Source organism: Hyperolius riggenbachi, chromosome 11 (assembly GCF_040937935.1).
Source record: "Hyperolius riggenbachi isolate aHypRig1 chromosome 11, aHypRig1.pri, whole genome shotgun sequence".
Lineage (NCBI taxonomy): Eukaryota > Metazoa > Chordata > Amphibia > Anura > Hyperoliidae > Hyperolius > Hyperolius riggenbachi.
In genome coordinates, this window is record NC_090656.1 from 28,956,147 (window position 1) to 28,970,371 (window position 14,225).

Below are 14,225 nucleotides of genomic sequence, written 5' to 3' on the forward strand. Positions count from 1 at the left end.
ACCGCCGCGTTCACTGCGCGGAGCAGTCGACAACAGGTTAAAGGACAACTGAAGTGAGAAGAATATGGTGGCTCTCATATTTATTTCTTTTTAAACAATACCAGTTGCCTGGCTGCCCTGCTGATCTATTTGGCTGCAGTAGTGTCTGATTAACACCAGAAACAAAAGAAGTGACACCGAGAGCCAATATAGTGTAGTATGTACCGGTAATTGGATGATGTTAAAAGTACAAATATATACTCACAAACCAGGGTTACCTCCAAAGCAACCACTGTGTAGGCAGATGAGGAGATTAGCCTGTCCCCACTCAGGATTAAGAAGTCGCTCTCTGTAGATAGGAAAAAGGGGGGGGGGTAACAACCCTCCGCCAGGGGTGGATACAAGTACTGGGTACTAAACAGAGGCGCCAGAAGTATAAACTTGGCTAAAAAGGTCAAAAATGCTTGGAAGGCAGTGGTGGACTTGCCTCCTTTAAGCAGACACAAAAACTGTCAATTTCAACAGACATAAATGTATTGGTATACTCCACAAAGTGTTTGCAACACGTTTCACAGATGTAATCCTGCTTCCTCAGGCAATAAAAAGGGGGTGCACACAACAGTTCTAGGTCAGGGATGCACCAGGCGCATCTACCAGAAACAAGCATGCAGCTAATCTTGTTAGATCTGACAATGAGGTCAGAAACACCTGATCTGCTGCATGCTTGTTCAGGGTTTATGGCTATAAGTAATAGAGGCAGAGGATCAGCAGGACTGCCAGGCAACTGGTATTGCTTAAAGAGAGACTGAAGCGAATAAAATTTGCTATTGTTACCTAGTAATTCGCTTCAGTACTCTCACTAGATGTAAAGAGCCGCATCCCTGCCGCAAAACGAGCGCTTTAGACACCCCAAATCCCCGGGGGGCAATCCGTCCGGCGCTTCCTGGACGGGGCAGACCCTCTCACTCTTTCTTCACAGAGAGGGGCGGGGAGAGGTGGAGATCCGCACGGCGATTGACGTCAGGAGAGGCAGAGCTACAGCAGAAAGCTCTGCCTCTCGGGGCAGCACAATCCACGACCAAGATGGCCGTGGATGTTTGCCCCGGGATTTGGGGGGTCTAAAGCCCTCGTTTTGTGGCGGGATGCGGCGCTTTACATCGAATGAGACTACTAAAGCAAACTAATGGGTAAAAATAGCAATTTGTGTTCGCTTCAGAGTCTCTTTAACCTCCGTAGCAGCATTGACGGATATACACGTCCATACAAAACATGCTGTGAACAGTATTGGTGTGCATACACATCAATACTCTCCTGCACTGTATACCAGACCCTGGCTTGACACATTTTGGCAAGTTACAGGAAAAAAAAGTTATGAAAATTTAATATGATCACTTTTTGCACAGAAATCCTGGGGAAATTGAACACATTAAAGGAAAATAAATATGGCAGCCTCCATATTCTTCTCAATTCAGTTATCCTTTAAAGAGACTCTAACAATTTTCAGCCTTATTTCTTCTATCCTATAAGTTCCTATACCTGTTCTAATGTGGTCTGGATTACTGCAGCCTTTCCTAGTTGCACAGTGGCTGTACTATCTCTGTTATATAATCTAATCTTCTTTCCTCTGACAGCATTGCCGGGCTCAGGCACTCAGGCAGGAATGTGCTGGTCTGCTGTGATCGGATAGAAGCTATACACACCCTCTCCAGGCCCCCTGCAGGCTCTGTATGAGTCACACACAGAGCTTCCCAGAGCCTATCACATGCTTTTTGCAGCCATGTCTTTTGTTTGTAAACACTGCCTAAAACTGGCAATTACAAGCCAGGATTGCAGCAGGGAGTGGCAGAAACAGCACAGAGGGGCCCAGGAGAACATAATGAATAGAATGGTATGCTTTCTATTGTAAGAATTTGAGTACAGATTCTGTTTAAAGCACAGCTGAAAATAAGCAAAAATAAAAACCTCTTTCACTTACCTGGGGCTTCCCAAATCCCCCAGCAGCCGTCCTGTCCTGCGCTGGTCCTGCACGATCTTCCGTTCACCCGCCACCAGCTAGTTTCATTACCATCGACTTGTAAGTCGACGGCGACTGCGCACCCCGGGCTAAGCGTATCTTTCTTCGCGTTACCATCCTGCAGGGGATGTTAATGCGAAGGAAGGATACGTAAGAAGTGTATTTTATTATAAAATATACATTGGCAGTCTCATTGGAAGGCTGTGAAACTTATTTTTATACACAAACCAAAGGCAAAGAAGTGTTAAAGGAGAACTGTAGAAAGAGGTGTATGGAGGCTGCTATATTTATTTTCATTTAAAGCGCATCCAAGATGAAAAACTAACTATAACAAGTAACTTGTCTATACATCTTATCTAAAGTTTAGATAGTTTACACAGCAAATCTAGCTGCAAACTGCTTTAATAGAATATGATTATTTCTTTCTGTGATACGACAGCAGCCATGTTGTTTGTAAACATTACACAGAGGCAGGCTTATCTGTATATTGATCACTAAGCCTGTGAAAAAAACCTAATCCTCCTCCTCCCCTCTGCCTCTGAAGTCAATGGCTAGTAACACCTCCTCCTCCTCCTGCCCAGACTGAGCTCCCATGAGCCCTTGCTACTGCCTTGGCTCTCTGAAAACCTGTGGGCGTGGTTTATTTAGTTTATAGGAAATTAGAGTATTAAAATAAAAACAAAAAAGTATCTGGCTTGAGGAATGCCCTATAAACAATAGGAAAGGAACACAATTATGCAATGAGTAAAAGTTCACCTCGGATATACTTTAAGCAATACCAGTCACCTGGCTGTCCTGCTGATCCTCTGCCTCTTATACATTCAGCCATAGACCCTGAACAAGCATGCAGCAGATCAGGGTTTTTTTTGACAATTTTGACAGATATGTCAAGATTAGCTGCATGCTTCTTTCTTGTGTGATTCAGTCACTTCTTCAGCCAAAGAGATCAGCAGGGCTGCCAGGCAACTGGCATTGCTTAAAAGGAAATAAATATGGCAGCCTCCATATACCTCTCACTACAGTTCTCTTTTACGAAGCAAAAGACACACAGGTTTAGCTAGTGGTTAGGTCTCTTCTGTAAGGGCACATCATCGTCTTGGAAGAGTCTAGTATTTAACAATCTGTGCGCAAACTGTTTTGGAAGCTAACGTCCCCCTTTGCTGCATCTGTTTAGAATGCAAGTTGTGTAATCCACCCATGTTTTGGGCTCTGCACATCTATGTGGCTGGTCAACTTGGGTACAGCCTGTATTTGGAAGCGCTGCCAATATCTTCTGTTGTACAAAAAATATACCTATGGCTAGCTGCAGCCATGTGTATCGGCGTGCATTCAATTTATTTAAATTAGAGTTTAGTGCATAGTTTAGCATCTGATTTGTATTCAGTGTGTCTATTTGTAAGTCCCTGGGGGGCGCTGCACGCCTCTGTTGGTTTCATTTCAGTTGCAGCCTGATTAGGAGCGCTGCCAATCTTTTCCCTTTACTTAGTGAATTGAAGCCATTTTTTTAGTAAATTACCAAACTATTACCACACGTGTGAAAATCTTACTGACTTTGGGAAAAAAGGTCTAAAATACTAAATGCAGTAATTTGACGCTTTTATTATTTTTTTACCGAACATAATGTAGTGAATTGAATATGCAATTTGTATATTGACTTCACACTGACTTCATACCTTGTTTTCTATTCTCAGGGTGCGATGCTCACCGGACCCCCAGGAACCGGCAAAACTCTCCTTGCAAAGGCAACAGCAGGTGAAGCCAATGTTCCCTTCATCACCGTGAATGGATCAGAGTTCCTGGAGATGTTTGTTGGTGTTGGTCCAGCCAGGGTAGGTGGGATTGCCAGTCTGATATTGGTGTGTAGTGAGAGGAGAGCAGGTCACCCCTTTCTGAAATGTTTCTTGTCTGATGTGTTAATTTTGTATTGCTCTGTTGCACAAACGGTGTGCTCTGACTCCGCTGGCTGCATGCTTGTTCCTTATGTGACTCCACTGGCTGCATGCTTGTTCCATATGTGACTTCACTGGCTACATGCTTGTTCCATATGTGACTCCACTGGCTGCATGCTTGTTCCTTACGTGACTCCGCTGGCTGCATGCTTGTTCCTTATGTGACTCCGCTGGCTGCATGCTTGTTCCATATGTGACTCCACTGGCTGCACGCTTGTTTCAGGTGTGACTCCACTGGTTGAATGCTTGTTCCAGGTGTGACTCCGCTGGCTGCATGCTTGTTCCTTATGTGACTCCGCTGGCTGCATGCTTGTTCCAGGTGTGACTCCGCTGGCTGCATGCTTGTTTCAGGTGTGACTCCACTGGCTGCATGCTTGTTCCAGGTGTGACTCCGCTGGCTGCATGCTTGTTCCAGGTGTGACTCCGCTGGCTGCATGCTTGTTCCTTATGTGACTCCACTGGCTGCATGCTTGTTCCAGGTGTGACTCTGCTGGCTGCATGCTTGTTCCATATGTGACTCCGCTGGCTGCATGCTTGTTCCAGGTGTGACTCCGCTGGCTGCATGCTTGTTTCAGGTGTGACTCCACTGGCTGCATGCTTGTTCCATATGTGACTCCACTGGCTGCATGCTTGTTCCATATGTGACTCCACTGGCTGCATGCTTGTTCCAGGTGTGACTCCGCTGGCTGCATGCTTGTTCCTTATGTGACTCCGCTGGCTGCATGCTTGTTCCAGGTGTGACTCCGCTGGCTGCATGCTTGTTCCATATGTGACTCCGCTGGCTGCATGCTTGTTCCAGGTGTGACTCCGCTGGCTGCACGCTTGTTCCAGGTGTGACTCCGCTGGCTGGACGCTTGTTCCAGGTGGGACGCCGCTGGCTGGACGCTTGTTCCAGGTGGGACGCCGCTGGCTGGACGCTTGTTCCAGGTGTAACTACACTGGCTGCAGGCTTGTTCCCGGGGATGAGCCCACTGGCTGCATACTTGTTTCCGGTGGGACTCCTCTGGCTGCATACTTGTTTCCGGTGGGACTCCTCTGGCTGCATGCATGTTTTCGGTGGGACTCCTCTGGCTGCATGCATGTTTCCGGTGGGACTCCTCTGGCTGCATGCATGTTCCAGGTGGGATTCCACCAGCTGCGTGCTTGTTCCAGGCGTGCCTCAGCTGGCTGCATGTTTGTTCCAGGTGTGACTGATGTGTACTGGCTGTTTTCCCAAGGCTGTATGTGATAAGTGGTTGTACTCTGTGACTCTGCAGGTCCGGGATATGTTTTCCATGGCGAGGGACAATGCGCCTTGCATCCTGTTTATTGATGAGATCGATGCTGTTGGAAAGAAGAGGGGGCAGGGCAACTTTGGAGGAAATAGCGAGCAAGAAAACACCCTGAACCAGCTGCTGGTGGAGATGGATGGTGAGTGACGTGCACAAGCTGGAGGCAGCCAGTGCTGAGCTAGAGCTGTGTGCAGTCTTCAGTGTGGCAGCCTTTCCTATACTCTGCAGGAGACACTGGCAGCGCTTCCAAACAGAGGCTGCACCTGGATTAACTACCTGCAATAGATGTGCAGAGCTCCACAATATGGAGAAAATTACACAACTTGCATATAAAACAGGTACAGCAATATACCATTTTATAATTAGCAGCACTAGGGAAAAAATTATGTTTTTATCGTTAGACTAGTGGTAGGTCTTCCCCTAGAGGGCCCGTCATCGCTGTGGAGAAGTCTAGTAGGGAATCATTTGTGCACATATTATTTATACTGAAGCTAACGCCCTCCTTTGCTGTACCTGTTTTGAATGCAAGTTGTGTAATTTTGTCCATATTGCGGAGCTCTGCACATCTATTGCTGGTAGTTAATTCAGGTGCAGACTCTGTTTGGAAGTGCTGCTAGTGTCTCTTGCTGTACACAACTCATATAAATATACTTATGGCTAGCTGCATCCATATGCTTCAATTTACATTCAAATTTTAGATTAGGGGCTAGTACATAATTTGCATATGATTTGCATTCCAGGCATGTATTTAGCTCCTGTGGGACTCTGCATGCCTCTGTTGGTCTTCATTTCAGTTGCAGCCTATGAACGCTGTCATTTGTTTGATTTCTTATACACTGACCATGTATGCCACCTGCAGGAAACTGCATTGCTGTTATTGGAGCCGCCATCTTTGTTTGCAATCATTGATTTAGCGGTCGAGATCAGAGGTATCAGACTCCAATACATAGTTGGCCTATGTTGAACACTGGGACAAAGTCGGAGGCCAACCTCAATGTCTAGTGGCCACCTCCCTTCCTTATAAAGTTCCCAGGTGTCTAATGCCTCCTTCTTCCCCTATACAGTTCCCTGATGTCTAGTGGGCCTCCTGTCCTCCCCTATCCAGTTCCCTGGTGTCTAGTGGGCCTCCTGCCCTCTTCTATACGGATCCCTGGTGTCTAGTGGGCCTCCTGCCCTCTTCTATACAGATCCCTGGTGTCTAGTGGTCCTCCTGCCCTCCCCTATACAGTTCCCTGGTGTCTAGTGGTCCTCCCCATTCAGTTCCCTGGTGTCTAGTGATCCTCCTGTCCTCTTCTATACAGTTCCCTGGTGTCTAGTGGTCCTCTGGCCCTCCACTATACAGCTCCCTGGTGTCCAGTGATTTCCCCCCCCCCCTTTACTGTTTCCTGGGGTCTAGTGGTCCTCCTACCCTCCCCTATACAGTTCCTTGGTATCTAGTGGTCCTCCTGTCTTCCCCTATTCAGTTCCCTGGTGTTTAGTGGTCCTCCGGCCCTCCACTATACAGCTCCTTGGTGTCCAGTAGTCCTCCTGCCCCCCACCCCCCCCATACTGTTTCCTGATGTCTAGTGGTCCTCCTGCCCTCCCCTATACAATTCGCTGGTGTCTAGTGGTCCTCCTGCTCTCCCTTATACAGTTACTTGGTTTCTAATGTCCTGCCTCCCTCCCCTATACAGTTCCCTGGTGTCTAGTTGTCCTCCTGCCCTCCCCTGTACAGCTCCCTGGTGTCTAGTGCTTCCCCCTTCCTCCCTCATATGGCTTCCCTGGTGATCCAAGGCTTCACCCCTAATATTCTATCCCTGTGTAGAGCTGTACAGAGGCGCCAGTAGGATAAAAGTCACTAAAACGTTTAAAACGTTCGGGATGCGGTGGTGGACCAGCCAACCCAAAACAGACACAGGTACTGTCGATTACAGTAATAAATAATTTATTTTTATACTCCAAAGACAAGTTGCAACGCGTTTCACGGGCAAAATCTGTTTGACAGAGGTGCCAAGCGTATTTTGGACTCCGTGCTGTGAATCACTCCTGTTGTTTATTGCCTGAGGAAGCAGGATTTTACCTGCGAAACGCGTTGCAACTTGTCTTTGGAGTATATAAATAAATTATTTATTACTTGAATCGACAGTACCTGTGTCTGTTTTGGGTTGGCTGGTCCACCACTGCATCCCGAACGTTTTAAAGGTTTTAGTGACTTTTATCCTACTGGCGCCTCTGTACAGCTCTACACATCAAGAATCCACCCTTGGTGGAAGGGTGGTACACCCTCTTCTTTTCCTCTATCCACAGAGAGCGACGTCTTAATCCTGAGTGGGGACAGGCTTGGTCTCCCCACCTGCCTTTTCAGTGGTTGCCTTGGAGGTAACCCTGGTTTGTGAGTACAATACTTACGTTTCATCATTATCATTCGCACTCCTCCAATACAAGCTACACTATATTGGGCTCTCGGTTTTCTACCTTTAATATTCTATCCCTGGTGGTCTAGAGAGGGCCAAATCTAATGCAAAGTGGGAAAACCACTTGGGTGCGAATTTTGCGGGCCGAGTTTGCTGTGTATGGTCCAGACAAATCACAGGCCAGCTTCTTGCATCATCCGGGGACTCCAGTGGTGAGATTCTCCCAGTTATGTGCAGCTGCTGTGACACATGAGGGACTTCCCTGTGACATCTCCATCATGGGAGGCTGGCTGCACATTCTGTGGGAAGATCTCTGCACTCGAGTCTCTGGTCAGATGCTGAAAGGCGATTGACCCAATCAGAGAAAAGCAGAACATAAATTGGATTTAGTTAGTGTAGTGATAGTTAAAGCAAGCCTGAACTAAACTTACCTTTACTTGATCCCAGCTCAGCCATGATCTACACGCCAATGTCCTCATTTTCTGCTACGTGGCATCATTTCAGCTCACTGAGAAGAGCTGCAGAAAAATCTGCTATCTCTATTTCATGGGTGCTGCCATCTTGCTTTTTTAACCCTCCTGGCGGTATGAAACATTCCGCCAGGAGGCAGCACAGCAGTTTTTTTTTTTTTTTTTTAAATCATGTAGCGAACGATCAGGAAATCCCGTTCAAAGAACGGGATTTCCTGGAGGGCTTCCCCCGTCGCCACGGCGACGGGGCAGGATGACGTCAGCGACGTCGTGACGTCATTGGGAGTCCCGATCCACCCCTCGGCGCTGCCTGGCACTGATTGGCCAGGCAGCGCACGGGGTCTGGGGGGGGGGGGCGGCGCGCGCCGCAACGGATTTGGCGATCGGGAGCAGGGCGGCGGCGATCAGTGTGCTGGCGCAGCTAGCAAGGTGCTAGCTGCGTCCAGCAAAAAAAAAATTATGTAAATCGGCCCAGCAGGGCCTGAGCGGCACCCTCCGGCGGCTTACCCCGTGTCACACACGGGGTTACCGCCAAGGAGGTTAAATGACCTTCCCTAAAGAGCTGGTGTTTTAGACAATAGATGGTTATTTCTGCCTCTGCTGCTCCATGACAGACAATTGTTTACACTAGAGAGTTAGCTCAAAATTAAATGGTGCTGCGCAGTGACACTTTATCAGAGAGTTCACAGAGAAACATTTATTATTATTTAGCGAGGCTAAGCGACGGAAGCCGGCGCACACAGGGCTCAGCAACATAACTTTTTTTTTTAGAACATGTATACAATACAACATACATACAATGTGAATTTTAGGCTGTATAGTCTCTTTAATGTTGTATTGTCTGATATGATTGGTCGACTTTGTGACGCAGAGCTAAAATATGTGAACTATTGACCTTTTTTATCTATCCCCTGCTCTCAGAAGCTGTTCTTTGCCAGGAAAGAGTTTTTTGGCTGTAATTCTTTATTATTGAGGGTTACGCTATAGTCTGACTAGATCAAAACTGTCACTTGCATGCCTCTCTTTTATTAACTTTCATTAACTCTTTCAGGCAGAAAAAAAAAAGAAAAGGAACACAGCCTAATTTTTTGTATTTTGTGCACAAGAAAAACAGTAGTGCGGCACTCTCTCTCATTAATAGCATATGAGTGAGAATGCAATATAAACAACTCTCACCACTGGCGCTGCGTTCCTGCTGTCATTCACTGGGACGTGTGCTCCGTCATAGTAGAAGAAAGATATCCAATCCAATTGTACAAGAAAAAAGCATGTGCACCTTCCGTCCGTTGCTAGTGTATTTGACAGTGGACTGCATACATCCAAAACATCAGGAAATTACTTCACATCACATAGTCATTGTGCAAAAAATCACCAGAGTTGTAGCCATGGTGGTGGAGGTGGGTGGCGGGTAGTAACTGGGAACAAACGACAGCCGTTTCGTGTCAAACTGACACTTGGTCACGCTGCGTTCCACCTGAAAAGAACGAGCAGCAACATCCGGCTTATGATGCGGAACACCCTCCACCTCTTCCGGTTGAGCCACTCGCTCTGTGATTGGAGCAGAAGGGAAGGCTTCCAGAAAAGGACGTCATCCGCAACACGCATAGGTCATGCGTCAAATTAGACGCATGTACAAGGACTACAATACCGGGAAGGCTATGCGGACATTACTACATAGCCACGCGTCCCTCCCAAATTGGGGCAGCGGACACCTGGGATGGTTTAAAATTAAAGGCGGTTCCATTCTTCCGCCCTAGAACCAATTATGTATTAAACCCTGTAGTGTACTAAATGAAAACTGCGCAATGACGTCACTCTCTAAGCCTACTCCCCGCGTAAAAAATTGGGACAAATAGGGACTAAGTGAATTAAAAAGTTTTGTATATCTGAGAACCAGCATACATTTAATTAAAATAGGAAAAAGAAGTACTATATTCTGTGGAGGAAATGGCAGTCCAGTGACGTTTACCTGTGATGGCACCAGGATCCTGAGGCTCCTAGGCTTCCTGGATCTGTGCATGGTTGGCCAATCTAGCAGTGGCCAATACATCTGGTGAGCCTGTATGCTTACGTGTGTCTATGATGGAGGGTCACAATTTAAAGTCACTTGAAACAAGAGGATAAGAACTTTTAAGCATATGGATGTGCGCTTAACAATAACATACTGACTGTGAGAGGGTTTGCCAACCCTGGTGACAGAGCACTCTGTGGTCATTTGAACTGTATACATCTCAGCCATAGTGCTTTGCTATGTTTTAACTTTTTTTAAAGATAACTCTTATTGACGCTGCAAATGAGTTAAAGGGAAGAGACGTCCTCACCTTGGCTAAGGCTTGGTGTACAGAGGCGCCAGAGTAGAATAAAACCGTTTAAAAACCGTCTTAAAAGACGGGGATGTTCAGGTGGACTTACCTCCCTTCGAAAATATAAAACTCAATTGAGTCACAATATATCAATACAAAAATGTTTTTATTTAACTCCACTTAGTGCAACGCGTTTCGCAGGTGTGGTCCCGCTTCATCAGGCAAACAGGAGTATAACTCAATGGGTCTAAATGCAGAAGTGAGCGCCTCTGGGGGGTTACTGAGCAGCATTAGCATTAGTTGTCTGGCAATCCTGCTGATCTTTCTGGTCGGTAGTGTCTGAATCACACGCCTGAAACAAGCATGAGACTAAACCAGTCAGACTGCAGTCAGAAACATCTGATCCACATGCTTGTTCATGGTCTACAGCTAAAAGTTTTAGAGGCAGAGGAACAGCAGGACTGCCAGGCAATGTGCATTGTTTAAAAACAAATAAATATAGCATCCTCCATATCCCTCTTATTTCAGGTGTCCTTTTAAGTGTGTTGTGGCTTCATCAGAGAATCCGCACCTGCTCCTCCCTCTTTTTGGTGCTACCCACTTCCTATAGATGTGACCATTTCCTGTGGGTTTCAGTACACATGTTCCTTGTAAAATATATTTAAGAGATGCTGCCGTTCGCTGACTCTTCCAGTTCTCACAAATGGAAGCCCGTTCAGAAATTGGTGGATTTGATTCTATATTGATGTACAGTAGTTATGCGAGCACACAGTACTCCTCCTCTGCCAGTAGGGGGCAGCCCAGGACCATAGCTGAGACTAGTATAGGTTTCGGTAACCTTCAATGCTCTGCGGGGCAGATTCTAATTAACAGAACTAAATAAAGCACAATTAGACCAACGACAAAAATGAATAATTTACAATAAGTAGAGCTCATCACTAATAATTACTTAGGTGTAATATGTGCTGAATGAATGCAGAACATAGTGCTAGACCAAGCCTAGGCCTAAAAACCAAGAAAGCAACTACACTGTATAATAATCCTTAACATATGCAGGCATATCCATATTAGCCTTTTATTGATGGATTTACTGGAATTCTAGGGTCGTTTACCTGAGCTTCAACTATTATTATTTGGTATTTATATAGCGCCGACATCTTCCACAGCGCTGTACAAAGTACATTTTCATGTCACTTAACTGTCCCTCAGAGGGGCTCACAATCTAATCCCCATCATAGTCTTATGTCCATCATAGTCTGGGGGCAATTTAAGGGGACTTAAAGAGACTCTGAAGCGAGGGGCGGGGGAGAGGCGGAGATACGCGCTGACAGACGCGCGTGGGGCAGGGCTGCGGCGGTTAGCCCTGCCCCAACCAGGAAGCGCTCCCCCGCTCCCCCGCTGAAACGAGGGGATTTGGGGGATCAGGGACCCCCGTTAAGCCACGGGATAGCAGCGGTTTAGCAGGGGCACACGTGTCCCTGCTATCTATGAGGTCTGAAGCGAGATTTATTCTCGCTTCAGACTCTCTTTAAAAACATACAACTTATTTGTATGTTTTTGGAATATGAGAGTGTGCCCAGAGGATACCAACACAGGCACATAGCACTGCAAGGCAAGAATGGACACTTTTTGCTCAAATGTAAATAAAAGCTGAGAAATGTTTTTTTCCACACTAATGCCTCTTGTGCATCGTCTTATTATCTTTTGGGAGACCCCTATGTCATTTCCCGCCAAAAAAATTACTTGCTGGTTGAACTTTAAGTCAAAATTTGCCAGGGGTATGAATAATTATGGGCAGTACTGTACTTGCCACTCTTTATACTTCACAAAATATTTTGCCTGATTGACTGGACGATAGAAGCGCTATAAACATCCTGAATATGGCTGTATTTTGCAGGGCTGTGGATTCGGAGTCGGAGCAGTCGAGGTTTCGATAAACTAAGGAGTCGGATTATTTTTGTACCGACTCCACAGCCCTGGTATTTTGAGACTCCATATTCTATGTTTTTACTCTTCCTTGTCACAGCCTGTGAACCTTTGTAATTTTGCCTCTGAGGAAGCGGCTGTGTAGAAGGCTGTGTAATTGACCTAAGGACATATTTTTACCGTCCTGCGTTACATTTGGCTATTTATGGATACTGGTAACAATAAAAGGCTTTTTTTTTTTTTTTTACTGATTGATACATATCCTAACCACTTAATGACATGCTGACTTATAAAAACGTCCTGCTAGAGCCTCTTAATGGCTCCAGGACATTTTTATAAGTCAGACAGTGCTGCTGCCGCTGTACGCGTGCTCCTGCATGTGCGCGTGAAAATAGTGAAAAAAAACAAAAAAAAAATACACCTTTATTTCCAAATACTATATTGTCATCATACTTTGTACTTGGGACATAATTACAATCTTGTGATAACCAGAACAAATAGGCAGATAAAATGTGTGGGTTTTATGCACAGCAGCATTGTTTATATGAAAACTATAGGGGATGAAATTGGAGAAATAGTGTATTTTTTTTTAATTTTTTCCTTGTATTTCCCTTTAAAATGCATAGAAAATTATTCCTGAAAACAATTATCAACCCCAAAAAGCCCAATTAGTGGTGAAAAAAAACAAGATATAGACCATTTCATTGTGATTAGTAGTGATTAAGCTAATGGCAATTGAAAGGGTTGAGCACTGAAAGGTGAAAAGCGCTCTTGTCCGTTTGGGTGAAAACGGCCTTGGGGTGAAGTGGTTAAAGAGGAACTCCAGTGAAAAATATGTAATAAAAAATAAAAAGTGCTTCATTTTTACAATAATTATGTTTAAATGGTTTAATCTGTGTTTGCCCCATTGTAATATCTTTCCTCTCCCTGATTTACATTCTGACATTTATCACATGGTGACATTTCTACTGCTGGCAGGTGTTGTCAGTGGAAGGAGATGCTGCTTGCTTTTTTTGAAGTGGGAAACAGTTATTTCCCACAATGCAACAAGGCTCCCACAGTGTAATGTCAGAACCATGGTCCTGACATCACACTGTGGGAGGGGTTTCACCACAATATCAGCCATACAGAGGCCCCTGATGATGTGTTTGTAAAAAGGAAAAGATTTCTCATAGGAGAGGGGGTATCAGCTACTGATTGGGATGAAGTTCAATCCTTGGTTACGGTTTCTCTTTAAACCCTCTTTTTCTTATTTTCAATTTGATTCTTGTATGGTATAAAGAGGGGTGTCTCTTACTTTAAGATTGTTACTTTTTTCGCTATACACAGAGAACTTGTCTGTTCACAGAAAATTTAAATATGAGTTTTTCTATTTATTTTGATAACCTCTTATTTTTTGGCCATGAAGTACTTTTTCTGTGTTTGTTTGAAATATAGAGTATTTTACTATGTATTTTCTATCTTCATGTTTTTTTTTGTGGATTTAGGTTTCAGTTCTGACACCAACGTGGTCATTTTGGCTGGTACAAACCGCCCGGACACCCTGGATCCAGCTCTCATGAGGCCGGGACGATTTGATCGCCAGATTTACATCGGTAAATGACTTTTGTAAGACCAAAAACTAGGAAACGTGTACAGTGTAATCTTGTTATAATAAACTCAGGTATAGTGAACATTTGGGTATAGTAAACTACCTCTCCAGGTCCCAGCCAATCTCCATTATAAGTCTATGGGAGCAACGCCTGGTATAGTAAACCCGGATATAATAAAACTTCTGTTATAGTAAACATGTTTTTTGGCCCCTACGTGATGCTCTTGATATAGTCGGCGGAGCATGCGTCACATGTCAGTCGGTGGTGCATGCGTCCTATGTCAGTGTGAAACCCATGGTCTGCTGCTCTCTTCAGGCTGGTTACAAGT

At 45.3% G+C, this 14,225-nt stretch overlaps 1 protein-coding gene across 2 annotated transcripts in view; it reads left to right on the forward strand.

The window, feature by feature from the left end:
• LOC137539267 (mitochondrial inner membrane m-AAA protease component AFG3L1-like) overlaps nucleotides 1–14,225 on the forward strand; it is a 44,286-nt gene that overhangs the window by 13,662 nt on the left and 16,399 nt on the right. For both annotated transcript variants that reach the window (XM_068261823.1, XM_068261824.1), the window contains exons 8-10: nucleotides 3,685–3,822; nucleotides 5,199–5,352; nucleotides 13,793–13,900. In XM_068261823.1, the coding sequence (XP_068117924.1) occupies nucleotides 3,685–3,822; nucleotides 5,199–5,352; nucleotides 13,793–13,900 (400 nt within the window). The remainder of the gene's footprint in view (nucleotides 1–3,684; nucleotides 3,823–5,198; nucleotides 5,353–13,792; nucleotides 13,901–14,225) is intronic.